We start from the raw sequence: 17,985 nt of genomic DNA on the forward strand, positions 1-17,985 counted from the left end.
GAAAGTTACATAAAAATATTATAAATCACAATAATTAATAACTTAAAACATTTTAAAAAAAAATATGAAAATTTGGATGACTCTCCAAATTTCATTTGTGTCACATAAATTGAGACAACAAAAATAACATATATTGGGTCCATTTTAATTTATTTGTCTTATTTTTTATTTTATTTTATATTTAAAAATTGCATAAAAATATTATAAATCATGATAATTGACAATATAAAATATGTTTTGAAAAAAAAACAAAAAATTTCACTGATTCTTGAAGTGAATTTATCGTAAAAATACTATAAATCATGATAATTGACAACAAAAAAGATTTCAAAAATGTTATATGTGGGTAGTCTTATTATGCCTTAAATAACGTCAAAGAAAGTACAGATTTGTGATAAAAAAAACTTATTCCTTTATCCACGCAAATAATCGCTTCAAAAACTCGATTATTATCCCAAAACATATCATTTATATTATTGGGCCCGTGCATAGCACGGATAACATTATCTAGTCATATATATATGTATGAAATGTCCAATTGGAACCGACTTTTTTATCCATCTTATTTATTCTTGTGTTGAACTGTTGTGTACATTTACTTTTTCCCATGTAGTGAAAAATGAATATACTAACTATATATAAACTTTTTTCAAAAATTTCAATTTTTAATTCTTTAAGTGAATGGTAAATCGTATATCGAATAAAAAACAAATTAAAATGCCACCAATCACGGTATTTATTTAGCTATATATCCCCCTGTAGGGATCACTCCAGTTGCTCAATTAACTCTTTAAAATTATTACATGTGTCCTCTCAATAATCTAATGGATCAGATTCTTTACATATTGGCATGTGTAATGAAACAAAATATAATATAACATATTATTATCGCACAAATGTAAATTAAAGAGGCGTAGAGTTATGGAACACTATTTTGTCTATTATTTTACAACTTTCTGCGTAATAGAGTGGAATAAACAAAGTAGATTTCATTTGTGGTCCTAATCTAACAAACTAACAACCTAGTCATTTTCTTCCTTATTTTTTCTTTCTATTTTATTTTATCATTTTTACTATTTGCAATTCTCTTCCCTTCTACTATTTTTTATTTTCACCAATTTTATGAAAATATTACTCAAATGTTCTTTTTAATGACAAAATACTGGAATTGGTTGCTTATGTACCTTCCAGATACATAGATTTTAGTTTAAGAAAATTGAGTAATGAATTTTGTACTATTCAACCGATATCTAGAAGTTTATCTAACATGAATTGTGGTGAGATGGTTGGAATCTCTCCACCCTCAATCAAATGACTTGGATTCGAGCCCTGCCTAGAAATGAGGCATGCAATTTATTTAAACTTGAAGCCAAGTTACAAATTGTGAAAACTCAGTATGAATATTCATAAAATTATTGCATATACTCTCAAACTAAGGTATAAAAGTTGAGAATATTCTAGTAAAATATAATATACCAAATCCCTGTATCTGGTGGGCAGATTCTGCCTGTAGATTTTTTTTTCCTAAAACCACTCAATTCCACCAGGACCACTCCACCCCTACCCCTACCCACACCCTCACCTTCTGATTTCATACTATATAAGTAGGCCCTTTTTCACTTTCCAATTTCATATCTGAGTTTTACATATTTTGAAGATTACAAAATCAAGAGAAAAGAGAAAAAGAGAACTTTTTTTTCCTAGAAAGAAAATGGCAACAGTAGTTGATGCTTGTGTTTGTGAGATTACAAAGATAAGTGAAAAGGTTAGAGCCAAAAGCCTTTTTCTGTTGAAGAAGAAAAAAACAGGGGAAAAAAATATGGAAGAAAGCAAAAAAAGGCAGAATTTTTCTTCTTCTTCAGAAATGGCAGAGAGCAAAAATGATAGCACAATGTGTGAAGCAACTATGTTTTTGCTAATGGACCGTTTTGCACCTTGTTGATACCATCAAGTATCTAATTGTAGTATTTATATATATAGTTTTTGTTACATTGTTTTATACTAGTTGTATGTATAAATGTTCTTGTATATGTATTTGATGTAAGAATTTCTTTTCTTATATATATATATATATTAAATTTGTTTGTCTACGATTCGATCTTGGTACTATAGTCTATAACAATCAAAGTCGAAGCAAGGGCCTATTATTAAAGCTAAAAAGAATGTATCTCATTGAATGATAAATGCCATTTTACAAGATTGTATCTGCAAAATGCAGAAGAGAGCCTCATGTTTGTTGCAGAAGAAAAAAACTCAACATTTTAGTAAAGTGAATTCCTCCTATGTAGTAAACTATGTACAGCTAAAAGGCAAAGTGAACTCAACAAAAGAGTGATAGTAACTATGTAGTTGTGCTGGCCTCCAGTGTTGTGCTAGCCTCAGGGCTTTCTGTAGTCCAATCGCGCATAACTTTACGCCTTTCTTCATCCCATTTAAGAATTTCCCTAGTGTATTTAAGAGCTCCATCAACACTATCAGCCTCTAAAGCAGTTAGCTGTGAAACAAACAGTTTTCGCTCTGTGATGGAATTATATAGGCGTTTAAACTTCACAGCTATGTAATGATAAGCACGTTGAGCCAACGATGGGTTGTTGTTGCTGGTTTTGCTGTTGGGATGACGACTGATCACTGGATTGAAGTCCTGAAACCATTCACATTCAGAAAGGGGACACTCTTCAATTATTTCCTCTAGTATGTCAAACTTGTTCAATAGTAAGAGGCAATGTTTCTGGGCAAAAGCTGGATGACTGACGAAATTCTCAAAGAGCTTCTTGCTTTCCATCATCTTGTTTGTGCAAACTCCATTGTAGTCTTCTAGATACTCGGTGTACTCCGTCAAGGAAACACAAAAGATAACAAGGTCAACATCCTCAAACATGTCCAACCACTTGCAATTTTTCCCTACACAGCTCGCGTGTACTCTTATTAGTTGGTACCTACATTAGAAAAAGGATGAGTTGATGGAAGAGAGCTCGCAAGTACTCTTATGAAAGTTGTAGCCTGGAGAGAGAGCTGACCTCATTGAGGATGAATACTGATCAACTGCCTCCATGTAACTATCCTGAGTTGGATTAGGGAACGAAAAGTCCATGGACGCTACCCCATTGGACGAAGTAATGCCCTCAGCATATAACTTATCCATATCAGAAGGGTTGTAGTCTACCTTTGAAATCTCAACAGCCTACGAAAGACAATAATTTTGTAAGTTGTAGATGAAAACAAAGAACAGAAAAATGATGTCCTATCAATCCCTAATTGAGAATGAGGCAGAAGACAAAGAGTAACCTACATGATCTAAGAAATAATTGGCAACTCTCGGAAGCATTTCTAGCTCATTTCTCCGCTGATATGTGGCCTGAAATGCTTTATGCTTCCACAACTCCTCAACTACGGCTGAGTACTCTCGAGTGGCAGCAGGAAAAATGACCTCCAAATTTCCTAACATCATAGCTTGAAGAAGCCAATCTGAAAAGTTTTTCAGTCTAGGGTTGATGGAATAGACATTCTCTTCTTTAATCTCTTCTTCAATCAGGTCTGGAAGCGCTGTTAGCAAAGATGATACTCAGATACTAATGCTTGATAGGATCAAATGATTTCATAGATAAAAGTGATTTGAAACAAAAAATTTACAGTATACTTAATGAGAAAACATAAACTCTTTGTGATAAAAAAACAATACTGTGAAAATCATGTTTATGATTTGTATCTCAGAAGCGAAAAAACTAAATTCAGAATAGTAAATAACATAACTATAGCAACACTAGATCCACATATCAACAGTCTTTAAATCGTTGACATCAACATCTTTAGGATTCTATATATCAGTCTTTGTACTGCTCAATTGCTCAACATTAATATTAAAGGCAATGCAGACTTAAGTGGACAAAAGGAGGGTTCTGAGAAACATTGACGTTGCATTTCTAAAGAGGTAAAGACAAAAGGTAACAGAAAGCTCAGTTCATACGGAGGTCAGGAACAACTATTAAATTCTATACCTGAAGGGCCAGGTTCATCAAGCCGTTTCTTCCTCATTTCAACACGGTACTCCTCTTCAAATCTTTCACGTCCCTCGAGGAGTATAGCAATATATCTATACAAATTTCTTTGAATCGTGTACGTAATGTTCTGATGCTCTTCTTCTGAGAAAGGAACGCGATATACAATTTTGGCCTGAAATAGAAATAAATGCCTGTCTTAGCAACATATGTTATCAAGAATCACTCATCCTCTATACATTTTAAGTGATATAAATGCATTTAATCAGAATACATATATCTTCATTCAGAATATTATAATTAAATATGTAATCAAATCCATTACTTGGGTTCTTATTAGCATAAGCCAGGATGGTAACAACCCAACAGTTGCAGTTTTGACTTCATTAGTAACCACACATCATGCATTCTATTTGCGATCTAGCATAACTATGTAAGTAACCAGCTTATACGTGCGATTCCGATGAATAAACTACATAGATTTAGTTAAGCTGGCTATCAACTGAGTCCAAAGAAACATAGAGAAATGTCTTCTTTTTAAGTGAAATGTTCCACCCATACTGTACCTGTTTGAACAGAGTACTTGTTCCCGATTGATCACAACCAGCAAGAAGTAGTTTATTCAGTTTTTTGCTAACTGTGCTGCAAGGGTCACCTGCATCCAATCCATTTCTAACTTCTTCACCAGAAGAATTTGCAGACGCAGGAGGAATAGGCAATCTCAAAGCATGGCAAAGCAGCTTGTGTGTAGTCTGTAAAAAGATCACGATTATCAGAGAATGTGAGAAAAAGTAGGTAAAGAGGTCAAAAGAAATGAATGGATGAACAGAAACCAACCTTGTCCCATATTTTTCCAACTACATTGTTCATGCCCTCTTCCTGGCAGGATCCGTCAGCACTGAGCCAAAAACAAACATCTCCTTCACAGTTTATTCCTGCCAGCTGAAATGATTTGACAACATGCTAAGAACTCCAACCGCAAGCATTCATAATTTCAGAAGACTTAAGTAGTTCAGAAGTCAAACCTTCAACATATACAGCTCTACTTGCGTAATTTCTCGATTGTTTATCACAATATTTGTGTTTCCCTTGCTAGCATCTTTCTTAATTGTATCACCAACAGCTAGTTGGGGAGAAATTATCTGACAAGGCTTATGTCCCTCCTGTTTTATTAAGCCAAAGCAAAAAAAATATCAGGCAAACAACAAGATTAATTTCAATGCCAAAAAATGAAAGTCGGATCTAATTAACACTCACCTTTCCCCATAATCCAGACACTTTGTCATACCAGTAATTCCCTGGTCTCAACTTCTTTGGTGGATATGCACAGCTTTGCAAGTCGACCAACTCTCTAAGGGAAAGACGTTTCCCATTCACGCTCACGAGATGGGGTGGAAGCTGATTAGCTTGACATGACTTCTCCAATTCCATAATCTCATCCATTTGCCGTTTACTTAACAGCCTCTTGAGCATTGCAGAACACTTGCCTAAAGAATCTCGCTTCGATTCATTAATACGGTAACCAATGCAAGTACTACATTTTCTTCCTTCTGGCATTGCCCCCATTGCTCTCAACACACAATTGATACAATACTTTGCACCACAAGCTATGCCTACTTCCCTCTCAGTGAATCCTTTCCATTTATGACACCGAAAACACTTCTTGGAATCACTGCTTACTATTGGTTTTTCGGGAAACATTCGTGGCTCGTCCTCATCACTGTCGGTAGAAACATCACTTGATTGAGTTTCACAGAAAGTTACAACAGCTGTTCTGCAACCTTGGTTGCCAGCAACCAACATCTGGAGAGCTCAAAATTGGTTCCTCAGGTTCTATGCCAACGGAGCTCGGATGACTCACAAACCTTACTTCTTCCTTGCATTCATCTACCAAGTCCTCAACATCCGAACTTCCTGACAGCTCACGGGAGTTATCATGACTGTCAGAAAATCCTAAGGTACCAGAACTTTCAATTCCATCTGATCTTCTGTAGGCATGATCATTCTCACTTCATATAATTAAAGGTTAATAGTACTAAGTTAGGTAACACAAGAACTAAAATAAGAATATAGTCTTAACACAGGGACTAAAAATGCCGTTTTCCCAAAATTATATGTGGTTACATAAATTTTTTTTACTTAGATCTATCACAACTTTAATTAGAACCTAATATCAAGATCAATAATTCATTAAGTGCTGCAATCAAACCACGTATTCATTGGCCGACACTAAATTGACGCGTGAGAGAAAGTATAGAAATGGCTTTCACACATTGTGGGTGTGTTTGGTATGAAGGAAAATGTTTTCCATCAAAAATGTTTTCCTGGAAAACAAGTTGATTTTTGACTTATTTTCTCATGTTTGGTTGGTGAGTAGAAAATATTTTCCGAAAAAGATTTTTAGTGTTTGATTTATGAATGAAAAATATTTTTGAGAAATATCTTTTATTTTTACTAGAGTAGAAAATAATTTTTGAAATTGAAAATAGTTTTTAAAAACAAACTTCAATTTTTTTGGGGGGGTGGGGGGTGGTAGGGAGTGGGTGAAGGGGGGGGTCGAGGGTAGGGGTGAAAAATTGAAAATTTTTGAAGTTGAAAATATTTTTGAAAAACAAACTTAAAATTATTTTTTGGGGGTGGGGGGAGCTGGTAGGGGGTGGGTGGGTGGGGGTCGAGGGTAGGGGTGAAAAAATGAAATTTTGAAATTGAAAATATTTTTTAAAAACAAACTTGAAATTTTATTTTTTATTTTTGGGGAGGGGGGGTGGGGGGCTGGTAGGGGTGGTGGGTGGGGGTTCTAGGGGTGAAAAAATGAAATTTTGAAATTAAAAATATTTTTTTAAAAAAAACTTAAATTTTTTGTGGGGGGGGGGGGGGGGGAGGGGCTGGTGGGGGTGCGTGGGGGGCTGGGTAGGAGGTGGGGGGGGTCAAGGGTAGGATGAAAAAAATGAAATTTTGAAGTTGAGAATATTTTTTAAAAACAAACTTAATTTTTTTTTTTTTGGGGGGGGGTTAGGGGTGGGTGGGTGGGGGGTTGGGTAGGAGGTGGGTGGGGGGTCGAGGGTAGGGTGAAAAAATGAAATTTTGAATTTGTAAATATTTTTTAAAAACAAACTCAATTTTTTTTGGGGGTGGGGGGTGGGTGAGTGACCGGAAAAGGGGTGGGTGATCGAGGATCGGGATGAAAAAATAAAAATTTGAAGTTGAAAATATTTTTTAAAAACAAACTTAAATTTTTTTCTTTTTGAAAGGGGTTGGGGGCTGATAAGGGGGTTGATGTGGGGGGGGGCCAGGGTAGTGAGTGGGTGGTAAAAAAAAAAATTGAAATTAGAAATATCTTTTAAAAACGATTTTTAATATTTTTTTGGGAGGGGTGGGGGTAGGGGTGAGGGTGGGGTAAAAAAATTGAATTTAAAAATAAGCTTTAAATTTTTATTTTTATTTTTTAGGGGGGGGGGGGGGGGGTTGGTTGGGGGTGGTTTGAGGGTAGGGACAAAATAAATTAATTTTTTCAACAAAAAAATAATTGTAATTTGAAGTTGGAAGAGAGTTTTGGAAAATGTTTTCCTTAAGTTTAGAAGAGAAGTCATTTTCCTTAAATTTGAGGAAAATGAGTTGATTATGAAAACATTTTCCAAAACATTTAGCCCAATCAAACATGAAAAAATTGGAAAATGTTTTCCTTCATACCAAACACACCCTGTAATAATGTAAGAAGATTTTTATTTTATTTTTGAAGATTCAAATAAATAAGTTTTAATTCAATAAAAAAGAAAGTGAAGAATAAAAACAAGAAGAATTAAAGATGACCAATCACGTGGTTGAAGGCCTTCCTTCATAAGCGACACCCCCGTAGAAATTGAACAGTGTTTTGTCAATTATTTAGAACTTTCTACGTAGTAAAGTAATAATAATACAAAGTATAAATAAATGATTAAAAAATTTGTGGTCCAAACTTGTCAGTTTATTCCTACTTTTCTTCAATTTCTTCCATGTTTATCATTTCACTATTTTGAAATATTATATTATTTGACCCAGTGTTTTTCAAATTTTTATCAAAATGTTTTTAATGACTAGAAATTCTAATCTATAATATACTTCTTCCGGATGCTTTCAAATTAAAATTTTAGTAGCCAAATGTAAAAATCCATGCCCATAAGTTATGGCTATGCTACTTCAAATGCCGGGTGTTCTTTTTTTAATTGATGCTAGTGTTCCTGCTAAGCTTGTGCCATTAGTTTATGATAGTCCTTCTTCTCATATTAGTTGTCATTATATTAAAAATTATTGTATTGTATTAGTTGTCTATTTTACTAAATCAAGAAAATATTAATTAATTTTTTTTATATTACCCTTGCAGAATATTTTTTTAAAGTGTTACCTAAGAAGTTTTTTTAAGGGTGAATTAGTAAAATTATCTTTTGATTTATGATTTCTTAAACACCGTATTAAATAAAAAGTGATCAACTACTATGAAACTGAAAGAATCTATATTATTTTACCAATATAAATATTGGATAACTCTACTCATTATCAAGGTTTAGATCGTTAGAAGAAATCACTTTATTTCAAACTTATTTTTTAAGAAAAATTAAATTAGAATAAGTACTCTAAATAAAAAAGGTATGAACTCAAAGTTCAAAAATTATACCAATGGGAATATCCTACTAAAGTATACCAATTCCGTGTAGTGTGCCTATCGATTTTATTTAATTTTATTTTGCTACTAAAACCACTCAATTCCACCTGGACAACCCCACCCCCAACTCCCTACCCAACCTTGTAATTTCATACTACTATATAAGTAGAACCTTTTTCACTTTTCAATTTCATATGTGAGTTTTATATACTTTGAAGAATACAAAAGCAAGAAAAAAGAGGAATTTTTTTCAAGAAAGAAAATGGCAGCAGTAGTTGATGCTTGTGTTTGTGAGATTACAAAAATAAGTGAAAAGGTTAGAGCCAAAAGCCTTTTCTTGTTGAAGAAGAAAAAAACAGGGGAAAAAGTGGAAGAAAGGCAGAATTCTTCTTCTGTAGAAATGGCAGCAGAGAGCAAAAATGATAACATAATGTGTGAAGCAACTGTATTTTTGCTAATGGATTGTTTTGCACCTTGTTGATCAACTACCAGCTAGTAGTATGTATAAATATAATGTTCTTGTATATGTATATGATATATATATGAATTTCTTTTTTTTTATAATTTAGCTTCTTGTTAACAAGAGTTGTACTTAATGAAAGAAGCTTATTCTTATCATCATACTTGGTTATTCCTAATCTTCAAAACAAAAGTGTTTGGCAAATAGATGATGAGGAAATTAATGTCATATCAATTAGGTCCGCACAGAGGGAGCTAGAATTTGAAAAATTTTAAGTTATAAACATAATATTTTGATCAGAATCATTAAAATCAATCAAACTCATACTTCAATTCTATTGAATTCGATCGAGATCTCATACCTTAAACTTATTTTAATCTCTAGCTCCGCCTTAATAAATCAAGTGTAGAGAAAGTCACCTCAATAATCTATATTCTAGAAGCCTTAAGTTATGATCCTTTCAGATACATTATTGGAATGAGACTTTTATTTATGGGTCATGCCAGCATATTACTATATATAATAAGTGAGAATAACTACTACTTACCACATGACAAGTGTTGAATGATATATGTTTCATAGTGTTGTACATTCTTCTTTTATGGTTGTATCTTTAAAATTTATATTATTAGACAATTTAACACCATTAATTACCTACTACTTTATTAGCCAAAAAGTTTGACCTCATTTGGGCCCATTTTTTATTTATATGTTTTCAATTTTCAATATATGTTGTCTATCTAATTCTTTTTTTCAACCTTTTATTTTAAACTTCTTGAAATTTAATTACCTATTTATTACTCTCTCTATGCACTTTTAATTGTTATGAGTTCCTTTTTAGAGTCAAACTATATGAATTTTAACTAATATTTTACAATGTGTTTTTTCATCATATTCATAGGCAAAAAATTACAATTTATAGTACTTTTTGTATAGATTTTGCATATTTAATTTTATTTTTTTAAATATCGAATTAATACATTCTGATTTAACTTTGAAAATTAATCAAATGGACTTTCAAAAAGTGCAACATGACAAATACAAGTGGACGGAGAGAGTATATTTTAGCTACAAAATATATTAGAGGTACAACTTTTAAAAAAAAATAAAAATTTATTGCGTTGACTCTTGAAATCTTATCATTGTCATATGAATTTGAACAAATTATATATTATTAAAAGTTACATAAAAGATGCTATAAATCACAATAATTAGCAATTAAAAATATTTTTAAATCATATAAGAAATTTGGTTGACTAATTGGAATAGAATAAGTAACATGTACTATTTGAAAATAACGTCAAAATTTATAGAATTCACAATAAATTAACAACTGAAAATATTTATGATTATTCACGTGAATTGAAACATGAGTAACCTATATTATTCAAAACTAACGCAAAAATACTATAAATCACAACAATTTAATAACTTCAAATATATTTTTAAGAAAACATATAAAAAATCGTTTGATCTTCAAATTTCATTTATATCACATAAATTAAAACAAAAAAAAAATATTTATTGGGCCCGTGCTGGCACGGGCACCAAATATCTATATATATGTGTCACAAATGGAAAAGTCTCAATCAAGGAAGCAACATATATCATTTACATGACTTAAAAAGCATTAAAAATTACAATAATTACCAATTTAAAATATTTAAAAGCTATATAATAAAATACGTTGACTCTCAGAATTCTATCAGGCTCACATATATTGGGACAGAAAAAATAACACATATCATTTTAAAATTATCAAAAAAGTATTATAAATAATAATAATTAACAACTTAAAATATCTAAAAGACATTTTAAAAGGGTTAATTTTGTAATTTTATCCATATCACATAAATTAAGACAAAGTGACCAGTAATGTACGTTATTGAAAGTTACATAAAAATATTATAAATCACAATAATTAATAACTTAAAACATTTTAAAAAAAAATATGAAAATTTGGATGACTCTCCAAATTTCATTTGTGTCACATAAATTGAGACAACAAAAATAACATATATTGGGTCCATTTTAATTTATTTGTCTTATTTTTTATTTTATTTTTATATTTAAAAATTGCATAAAAATATTATAAATCATGATAATTGACAATATAAAATATGTTTTGAAAAAAAAACAAAAAATTTCACTGATTCTTGAAGTGAATTTATCGTAAAAATACTATAAATCATGATAATTGACAACAAAAAAGATTTCAAAAATGTTATATGTGGGTAGTCTTATTATGCCTTAAATAACGTCAAAGAAAGTACAGATTTGTGATAAAAAAAACTTATTCCTTTATCCACGCAAATAATCGCTTCAAAAACTCGATTATTATCCCAAAACATATCATTTATATTATTGGGCCCGTGCATAGCACGGATAACATTATCTAGTCATATATATATGTATGAAATGTCCAATTGGAACCGACTTTTTTATCCATCTTATTTATTCTTGTGTTGAACTGTTGTGTACATTTACTTTTTCCCATGTAGTGAAAAATGAATATACTAACTATATATAAACTTTTTTCAAAAATTTCAATTTTTAATTCTTTAAGTGAATGGTAAATCGTATATCGAATAAAAAACAAATTAAAATGCCACCAATCACGGTATTTATTTAGCTATATATCCCCCTGTAGGGGATCACTCCAGTTGCTCAATTAACTCTTTAAAATTATTACATGTGTCCTCTCAATAATCTAATGGATCAGATTCTTTACATATTGGCATGTGTAATGAAACAAAATATAATATAACATATTATTATCGCACAAATGTAAATTAAAGAGGCGTAGAGTTATGGAACACTATTTTGTCTATTATTTTACAACTTTCTGCGTAATAGAGTGGAATAAACAAAGTAGATTTCATTTGTGGTCCTAATCTAACAAACTAACAACCTAGTCATTTTCTTCCTTATTTTTTCTTTCTATTTTATTTTATCATTTTTACTATTTGCAATTCTCTTCCCTTCTACTATTTTTTATTTTCACCAATTTTATGAAAATATTACTCAAATGTTCTTTTTAATGACAAAATACTGGAATTGGTTGCTTATGTACCTTCCAGATACATAGATTTTAGTTTAAGAAAATTGAGTAATGAATTTTGTACTATTCAACCGATATCTAGAAGTTTATCTAACATGAATTGTGGTGAGATGGTTGGAATCTCTCCACCCTCAATCAAATGACTTGGATTCGAGCCCTGCCTAGAAATGAGGCATGCAATTTATTTAAACTTGAAGCCAAGTTACAAATTGTGAAAACTCAGTATGAATATTCATAAAATTATTGCATATACTCTCAAACTAAGGTATAAAAGTTGAGAATATTCTAGTAAAATATAATATACCAAATCCCTGTATCTGGTGGGCAGATTCTGCCTGTAGATTTTTTTTTCCTAAAACCACTCAATTCCACCAGGACCACTCCACCCCTACCCCTACCCACACCCTCACCTTCTGATTTCATACTATATAAGTAGGCCCTTTTTCACTTTCCAATTTCATATCTGAGTTTTACATATTTTGAAGATTACAAAATCAAGAGAAAAGAGAAAAAGAGAACTTTTTTTTCCTAGAAAGAAAATGGCAACAGTAGTTGATGCTTGTGTTTGTGAGATTACAAAGATAAGTGAAAAGGTTAGAGCCAAAAGCCTTTTTCTGTTGAAGAAGAAAAAAACAGGGGAAAAAAATATGGAAGAAAGCAAAAAAAGGCAGAATTTTTCTTCTTCTTCAGAAATGGCAGAGAGCAAAAATGATAGCACAATGTGTGAAGCAACTATGTTTTTGCTAATGGACCGTTTTGCACCTTGTTGATACCATCAAGTATCTAATTGTAGTATTTATATATATAGTTTTTGTTACATTGTTTTATACTAGTTGTATGTATAAATGTTCTTGTATATGTATTTGATGTAAGAATTTCTTTTCTTATATATATATATATATTAAATTTGTTTGTCTACGATTCGATCTTGGTACTATAGTCTATAACAATCAAAGTCGAAGCAAGGGCCTATTATTAAAGCTAAAAAGAATGTATCTCATTGAATGATAAATGCCATTTTACAAGATTGTATCTGCAAAATGCAGAAGAGAGCCTCATGTTTGTTGCAGAAGAAAAAAACTCAACATTTTAGTAAAGTGAATTCCTCCTATGTAGTAAACTATGTACAGCTAAAAGGCAAAGTGAACTCAACAAAAGAGTGATAGTAACTATGTAGTTGTGCTGGCCTCCAGTGTTGTGCTAGCCTCAGGGCTTTCTGTAGTCCAATCGCGCATAACTTTACGCCTTTCTTCATCCCATTTAAGAATTTCCCTAGTGTATTTAAGAGCTCCATCAACACTATCAGCCTCTAAAGCAGTTAGCTGTGAAACAAACAGTTTTCGCTCTGTGATGGAATTATATAGGCGTTTAAACTTCACAGCTATGTAATGATAAGCACGTTGAGCCAACGATGGGTTGTTGTTGCTGGTTTTGCTGTTGGGATGACGACTGATCACTGGATTGAAGTCCTGAAACCATTCACATTCAGAAAGGGGACACTCTTCAATTATTTCCTCTAGTATGTCAAACTTGTTCAATAGTAAGAGGCAATGTTTCTGGGCAAAAGCTGGATGACTGACGAAATTCTCAAAGAGCTTCTTGCTTTCCATCATCTTGTTTGTGCAAACTCCATTGTAGTCTTCTAGATACTCGGTGTACTCCGTCAAGGAAACACAAAAGATAACAAGGTCAACATCCTCAAACATGTCCAACCACTTGCAATTTTTCCCTACACAGCTCGCGTGTACTCTTATTAGTTGGTACCTACATTAGAAAAAGGATGAGTTGATGGAAGAGAGCTCGCAAGTACTCTTATGAAAGTTGTAGCCTGGAGAGAGAGCTGACCTCATTGAGGATGAATACTGATCAACTGCCTCCATGTAACTATCCTGAGTTGGATTAGGGAACGAAAAGTCCATGGACGCTACCCCATTGGACGAAGTAATGCCCTCAGCATATAACTTATCCATATCAGAAGGGTTGTAGTCTACCTTTGAAATCTCAACAGCCTACGAAAGACAATAATTTTGTAAGTTGTAGATGAAAACAAAGAACAGAAAAATGATGTCCTATCAATCCCTAATTGAGAATGAGGCAGAAGACAAAGAGTAACCTACATGATCTAAGAAATAATTGGCAACTCTCGGAAGCATTTCTAGCTCATTTCTCCGCTGATATGTGGCCTGAAATGCTTTATGCTTCCACAACTCCTCAACTACGGCTGAGTACTCTCGAGTGGCAGCAGGAAAAATGACCTCCAAATTTCCTAACATCATAGCTTGAAGAAGCCAATCTGAAAAGTTTTTCAGTCTAGGGTTGATGGAATAGACATTCTCTTCTTTAATCTCTTCTTCAATCAGGTCTGGAAGCGCTGTTAGCAAAGATGATACTCAGATACTAATGCTTGATAGGATCAAATGATTTCATAGATAAAAGTGATTTGAAACAAAAAATTTACAGTATACTTAATGAGAAAACATAAACTCTTTGTGATAAAAAAACAATACTGTGAAAATCATGTTTATGATTTGTATCTCAGAAGCGAAAAAACTAAATTCAGAATAGTAAATAACATAACTATAGCAACACTAGATCCACATATCAACAGTCTTTAAATCGTTGACATCAACATCTTTAGGATTCTATATATCAGTCTTTGTACTGCTCAATTGCTCAACATTAATATTAAAGGCAATGCAGACTTAAGTGGACAAAAGGAGGGTTCTGAGAAACATTGACGTTGCATTTCTAAAGAGGTAAAGACAAAAGGTAACAGAAAGCTCAGTTCATACGGAGGTCAGGAACAACTATTAAATTCTATACCTGAAGGGCCAGGTTCATCAAGCCGTTTCTTCCTCATTTCAACACGGTACTCCTCTTCAAATCTTTCACGTCCCTCGAGGAGTATAGCAATATATCTATACAAATTTCTTTGAATCGTGTACGTAATGTTCTGATGCTCTTCTTCTGAGAAAGGAACGCGATATACAATTTTGGCCTGAAATAGAAATAAATGCCTGTCTTAGCAACATATGTTATCAAGAATCACTCATCCTCTATACATTTTAAGTGATATAAATGCATTTAATCAGAATACATATATCTTCATTCAGAATATTATAATTAAATATGTAATCAAATCCATTACTTGGGTTCTTATTAGCATAAGCCAGGATGGTAACAACCCAACAGTTGCAGTTTTGACTTCATTAGTAACCACACATCATGCATTCTATTTGCGATCTAGCATAACTATGTAAGTAACCAGCTTATACGTGCGATTCCGATGAATAAACTACATAGATTTAGTTAAGCTGGCTATCAACTGAGTCCAAAGAAACATAGAGAAATGTCTTCTTTTTAAGTGAAATGTTCCACCCATACTGTACCTGTTTGAACAGAGTACTTGTTCCCGATTGATCACAACCAGCAAGAAGTAGTTTATTCAGTTTTTTGCTAACTGTGCTGCAAGGGTCACCTGCATCCAATCCATTTCTAACTTCTTCACCAGAAGAATTTGCAGACGCAGGAGGAATAGGCAATCTCAAAGCATGGCAAAGCAGCTTGTGTGTAGTCTGTAAAAAGATCACGATTATCAGAGAATGTGAGAAAAAGTAGGTAAAGAGGTCAAAAGAAATGAATGGATGAACAGAAACCAACCTTGTCCCATATTTTTCCAACTACATTGTTCATGCCCTCTTCCTGGCAGGATCCGTCAGCACTGAGCCAAAAACAAACATCTCCTTCACAGTTTATTCCTGCCAGCTGAAATGATTTGACAACATGCTAAGAACTCCAACCGCAAGCATTCATAATTTCAGAAGACTTAAGTAGTTCAGAAGTCAAACCTTCAACATATACAGCTCTACTTGCGTAATTTTTCGATTGTTTATCACAATATTTGTATTTCCCTTGCTAGCATCTTTCTTAATTGTATCACCAACAGCTAGTTGGGGAGAAATTATCTGACAAGGCTTATGTCCCTCCTGTTTTATTAAGCCAAGGCAAAAAAAATATCAGGCAAACAACAAGATTAATTTCAATGCCAAAAAATGAAAGTCGGATCGAATTAACACTCACCTTTCCCCATAATCCAGACACCTTGTCATACCAGTAATTCCCTGGTCTCAACTTCTTTGGTGGATATGCACAGCTTTGCAAGTCGACCAATTCTCTAAGGGAAAGACGTTTCCCATTCACGCTCACGAGATGGGGTGGAAGCTGATTAGCTTGACATGACTTCTCCAATTCCATAATCTCATCCATTTGCCATTTACTTAACAGCCTCTTAAGCATTGCAGAACACTTACCTAAAGAATCTCGCTTTGATTCATTAATACGGTAACCAATGCAAGTAATGCATTTTCTTCCTTCCGGCATTGCTCCCATTGCTCTCAACACACAATTGATACAATACTTTGCACCACAAGCTATGCATACTTCCCTCTCAGTGAATCGTTTCCCTTTATGACACCGAAAACACTTCTTGGAATCACTGCTTACTATTGGTTTTTCGGGAAACATTCCTGGCTCGTCTTCATCACTGTCGGTAGAAACATCACTTGATTGAGTTTCACAGAAAGTTACAACAGCTGTTCTGCAACCTTGGTTGCCAGCAACTTCATCATCATAATCTTCACAAGACAATACTTCTAAGGCAACATCTGGAGAGCTCAAAATTGGTTCCTCAGGTTCTAAGCCAACGGAGCTCGGATGACTCCCAAATCTTACTTCTTCCTTGCATTCATCTACCAAGTCCTCAACATCCGAACTTCCTGACAGTTCACGGGAGTTATCATGACTGTCAGAAAATCCTAAGGTACCAGAACTTTCAATTCCATCTGATCCTCTATAGGCATGATCATTCTCAACATATTCTGATTCTAAATCAGACTCCTTTGACTTCTGATTCTTGATTAATTTGGAATCACTCTTGAGAATTGGTTCAATAACTGGTAGTGACAAATTTCTACTCAACATAGCAGCAGTAGCAACTACTGAGGCAGTTGGAATCCGGTGTACATCAACCGGAACAACCTGAGGAATGTCATAACTAACAGGAGGACCAGAATACTCCTCAGCAAAGGAGTATTCTACATCAAACTCCTCATAATTATCCTCCTTTTTTGAGGAAGAAACAGGGAAAAGACTTTTCAAGATTGCAGCCATACTTGTTAACTAAGTCCTAATCTCAAAACCCCATAAACCACAATTTGATTAAAAGACAGAAACTTTCTTTACTCTTAGGCTTCTACCAAAAAAGGGTAATCAATGATGATTTACACCCCAGACAAAACTGTTTCTTGATATAACCAGAATCCAAAATGCAAACCCTTTTGCTCCTTCCTGTTTTGGGGAAAAGGGATAAATAAAAACTTAGAAATAGAAACTGAAAAATACAGTGATTACAATATAAGGAGTATTTGGCCTTGAACTTGAACCTTACCAGTAAAAATCTCCAAGAATCCAAAAAGGGTTCTTGAAAGTTGTGTCAACTGATGATTACAAGCCTAAAAACCTGATTCTTGATAATACCCAAACGCCAAAATTTAAACTTTTTTTGATTCTTTACAGTTTTGGGCGGTAGAGAACTAAGACTGGAGAATATAATGTGTTTTTCTGGTCTTCAAACTTCAGTCATAACTCTTACCAGTAGAACTTCAAGACTGGAGACCATAAAAAAAGTCTTCCAATTCTTTTTGCGTAGACCATTTCAACTTCTCAATTCATCAAAGTTATACTCTTTTTTTATTTTATTGATCAACGCGTTTAGTAAACATTTCCAAGAAAATATGTCTAAAAAATGATCAACTATTACTGAGGCTGATGG

At 33.2% G+C, this 17,985-nt stretch overlaps 1 protein-coding gene and 1 long non-coding RNA gene across 3 annotated transcripts; one reads left to right on the forward strand and one right to left on the reverse strand.

The window, feature by feature from the left end:
• The first annotated feature begins 1,664 nt into the window (after positions 1–1,664).
• LOC125814945 (uncharacterized) lies at positions 1,665–9,012 on the forward strand. The gene is made up of 2 exons (XR_007442151.1): positions 1,665–1,765; positions 8,951–9,012. It is a non-coding gene; the product is annotated as an uncharacterized LOC125814945 (long non-coding RNA).
• On the reverse strand, positions 2,192–17,981 carry LOC125814943 (extra-large guanine nucleotide-binding protein 1-like). 2 transcript variants are annotated; one of them, XM_049494370.1, is made up of 9 exons: positions 17,602–17,975; positions 16,236–17,501; positions 5,021–5,158; positions 4,833–4,937; positions 4,562–4,747; positions 3,996–4,170; positions 3,290–3,543; positions 3,018–3,181; positions 2,192–2,936 (listed from the first exon to the last, which is right to left on the reverse strand). In XM_049494370.1, the coding sequence occupies exons 2-9, from the start codon at positions 17,322–17,324 to the stop codon at positions 2,342–2,344; spliced, it is 2,706 nt and encodes a 901-aa protein (XP_049350327.1). In that variant the 5' UTR covers positions 17,325–17,501; positions 17,602–17,975; the 3' UTR covers positions 2,192–2,341. The 2 variants fall into 2 exon arrangements, with proteins under 2 accessions (XP_049350327.1, XP_049350326.1); XM_049494369.1 differs by lacking the exons at positions 2,192–2,936; positions 3,018–3,181; positions 3,290–3,543; ... (2 more) ...; positions 4,833–4,937; positions 5,021–5,158 and adding exons at positions 13,175–13,919; positions 14,001–14,164; positions 14,273–14,526; ... (2 more) ...; positions 15,816–15,920; positions 16,004–16,141 and having other exon boundaries at positions 17,602–17,981.
• Positions 17,982–17,985: the final 4 nt, after the last annotated feature.

Source organism: Solanum verrucosum, unplaced genomic scaffold, assembly GCF_900185275.1.
Source record: "Solanum verrucosum unplaced genomic scaffold, falcon-dt-bn FXZP01000261.1, whole genome shotgun sequence".
In the NCBI taxonomy this organism is placed as follows: Eukaryota; Viridiplantae; Streptophyta; class Magnoliopsida; order Solanales; family Solanaceae; genus Solanum; species Solanum verrucosum.

What these genes read in the sequence shown, in the direction of transcription:
- LOC125814943 (XM_049494370.1), bottom strand. Translation starts at nt 17,324, where the DNA reads ATGGCTGCAATCTTGAAAAGTCTTTTCCCTGTTTCTTCCTCAAAAAAG. An exon ending in CAAGTACTCTGTTCAAACAG is followed by an intron (nt 4,171 to 4,561) that starts GTACAGTATGGG and finishes TTTCTATTTCAG; the next exon opens with GCCAAAATTGTATATCGCGT. An exon ending in CAGTATTCATCCTCAATGAG is followed by an intron (nt 2,937 to 3,017) that starts GTCAGCTCTCTC and finishes TTTCTAATGTAG; the next exon opens with GTACCAACTAATAAGAGTAC.